Source organism: Dipteris shenzhenensis, chromosome 8, assembly GCF_047967505.1.
Source record: "Dipteris shenzhenensis isolate YYH24624 ecotype China chromosome 8, Dip_SZ_1.0, whole genome shotgun sequence".
Lineage (NCBI taxonomy): Eukaryota > Viridiplantae > Streptophyta > Polypodiopsida > Gleicheniales > Dipteridaceae > Dipteris > Dipteris shenzhenensis.
The window spans coordinates 36988708-36991526 of NC_141603.1; the positions used below are offsets into that span (position 1 = coordinate 36988708).

Sequence of the window (2819 nt, forward strand, 5' to 3'; positions counted from 1 at the left end):
GGTGTTCAATAGGCATGATACTTTGCACAAGACTTTGAGGTTCGAATATCTCCAAGCTTAGCAGTAAACTATCATATCCCCAATGTTAATGCCATTTGTACAAGATATTTCTCGTTCACAACTATTAATTTCTCTTGTTGTTTGCTCTAGGAAGTTAGGTTCAATCATTTTTCATGGAGATCTTGTTTGTGCAACAAACAAACGTCTATGCAAAAACTATTGGATGTGCTCACTGGGAAACCTTTTTCATTGTGATCTAAAACCTTACAAATTTAAAAAAATAGTGCAACTTTTTGTTTTTTGACAGGTTATTATTTACCTCGTTAGTCAAGCAAGTACATTGAAAAGGGTAGATTTAACCACTCAAATATTCTTCAAGATACAGAAAAGCAAAAAAGGTACTACTTTTAGAATAGATAGGGAAATTTTGCCCTTTAGGGCAACCAAGAGAGCAAAAAAATATCACCCTTTCCAACCACTTGTGTGAGTCTAGTGAAACAAAAAAGAGAGAATGTCACCATAGCACATGCCATGTGGGAATGTAAGAACATTCGAAGAACGGAAGTATAAGGCCCTCATGTGCAGGCTAAGACAGAGAGCAATGGTTGTGAGGTGTGCCAATGTAACAATGTTATGAGTGGATTGCATGCCACATGGAAAGTGCTCTTAAGTGGCCACCTAAGCATGTTGCATTGGTGTCTGCCAGGTGGAGACAGCGACAGTAGGTTGGCGATGCCAAGTGAGGGTGACACCAAGGGGAGACGTCAAGAGCCCCCAACCCAAGGAATGGGGGTACATCTTTAGGAGTCCGGTCAAGTCATGCATAACCTGTTCACTGGGGGGTTTAGGTTCGAACCCAGCCTCGAGAAACCGTCTATTCCAGGAACTCGCTTTCTCTCTCTTCTCGAAAGGAAGGTCTGTCTCGCTATAGCTATGGCTACGGCTATGGCTATGGCTGCTTCTTCCTCCTCCTACGTTTTGTTGTTGTAAGAGCCCTCCTTCTTGTTCATCGCAGGCCACATTCCTCATCACCATCGCCCTCGCCACACTCTCCATCTTCATCTTCCTGCTGTCTGTCACTGATGGCTTCTGTAATGATCCCACAAAGAACGACGTAAACCTATAGAACTCCTCGAACCTCTGCGCAAAGTCCCCGGACACTTGATCTACATCATCCTCTGTCATTACCACCACTTTTGGAGCTAACCCCCGTAGCTTGCGTAGAACTGCGTCTCGTGGGCTCTCCTGCCCTTTTCCTCCTCCCAGCTTACCCTTTGGGACAGCTTTCAGACATTGGTACAGATTCAATCCGAGTGCCTCCTTCCCCGGACGCAGCCCAAGAACGCTTGGGCGTAGCTCCAGTAGAACTGGCTGCTGAACGGCCTTGAACTCGAAGGGTATTTTCATCATCCGAGCAAACTTTACCAGTCTGGCTCCGCATTCTTCGACCACCTTGTAGAATGTTGCTTCTTTCTTCAAAATCACCACAGTTAGCCTCAGATGCGGGGGACCTTCCTCCCTTCTAGCGAAACTCTCCAGAAGAGTAGGCCACTGAATGCAAAACGTCAACCCGCTCACATGCACTATATGGACTTTCTCCTCCCCTTGGAATGCCTCTAGAAAAGCTGCGTTGGCAGCGACATGCCCGAAGCCTATCCAGGGGCTTGCCTCTCGTAGCTCGAATAGCGCGTCGATCGCAACTTGGAACGTTACCTTACTCTCCAAGGCGACTCGTAATATCTGAGCAGAATGATGAGAAATGCCCTCAACCTTGCTCTGGAGTGCTTCAAGGAAGTATGAAGGAACCCTCTGATCGGAATCTCCGTTAGGTGAAGCAAGCTTATTCAAGACCCACAAGAGATGTTGCACTGATTCCTTCTCGTTCTTGGCGATAGCGTTGGCACATTGCATAAGCAACATGGTAGCCCAGTGGGAACTGATCAACCAAGGGGCAGGATGACGATGCGAGCAATGTGTCGATTTGACAAGCTCCATTTCTTCGTCAGTCTGCGCGTCCTCTTCTGGTTGTAACACATTGTCTTCGTCTATAAGAAGATCAACTGCCAGCAATCCTTCCTGCACAAGGCCTTCTTTTGGACTTAGATCCTCTTCCCTGCTGCATACAGCTCTTTCGAGAGGTAGGTGATCGATGTAATACTCGTTTGGAGAAAACAGACAGTCAAGCCCACTCAGGCCAGAGCTTTCGAACGAGCTGAACAATGGAATATCTTGATCATCGGGAAGGTCTCCCTCCAGTAAAGTTATGAGCTCATCATAATCCAGTTCGCCAGCCATTAGATACACTCCTCACACAATAATGCGTTCGTATGTAACTGCCATTACAAGCGACCCTGACGAACACGTCCCAAAGGTATGACACTCAGTGTCGCTATATATAGATACCAGGCTTTCTCTTCGCACAGACACTAGCTTGCAGCAAAGACTGTCGATCAAATATATATAGAGCCTAAAACAAGGAAAAGCTTCAAGTTTTAAACCTCTTTCAATTCTTTACTATGCTCGTAGTTGCTCGCGTCTTCAAATCGTCAAATCCACATTCTACAGCAAAGAATTTTGGCCTTCCTGTGCAATGAATCTCATTCTTCTACGCAAAGCACTGCTTCGATGATTAGAGGAATACGCGTCGATAACTGCAGCATAAACGAAATAGAATGCTCATCCGACGAACTAGCGTTAAGGTAAGACGCAGTCACCTAGTCACCTATGGGCTAGGGGAGTCAGTCACTGCCTTGGAGCTGAAGGATAGGAACGCCTGTCCCCTTGAAACAATGTGGGCGGCACTCCGTTCCATATAGGCG

General features: G+C 46.3%; 1 protein-coding gene across 1 annotated transcript; it reads right to left on the bottom strand.

The window, feature by feature from the left end:
* Nucleotides 1-678: 678 nt before the first annotated feature.
* LOC147899453 (protein SHORT-ROOT-like) lies at nucleotides 679-2295 on the bottom strand. The gene has a single exon (XM_087377731.1). It carries the CDS (start codon nucleotides 2293-2295, stop codon nucleotides 679-681), a length of 1617 nt encoding a protein of 538 aa, XP_087233857.1.
* Nucleotides 2296-2819: the final 524 nt, after the last annotated feature.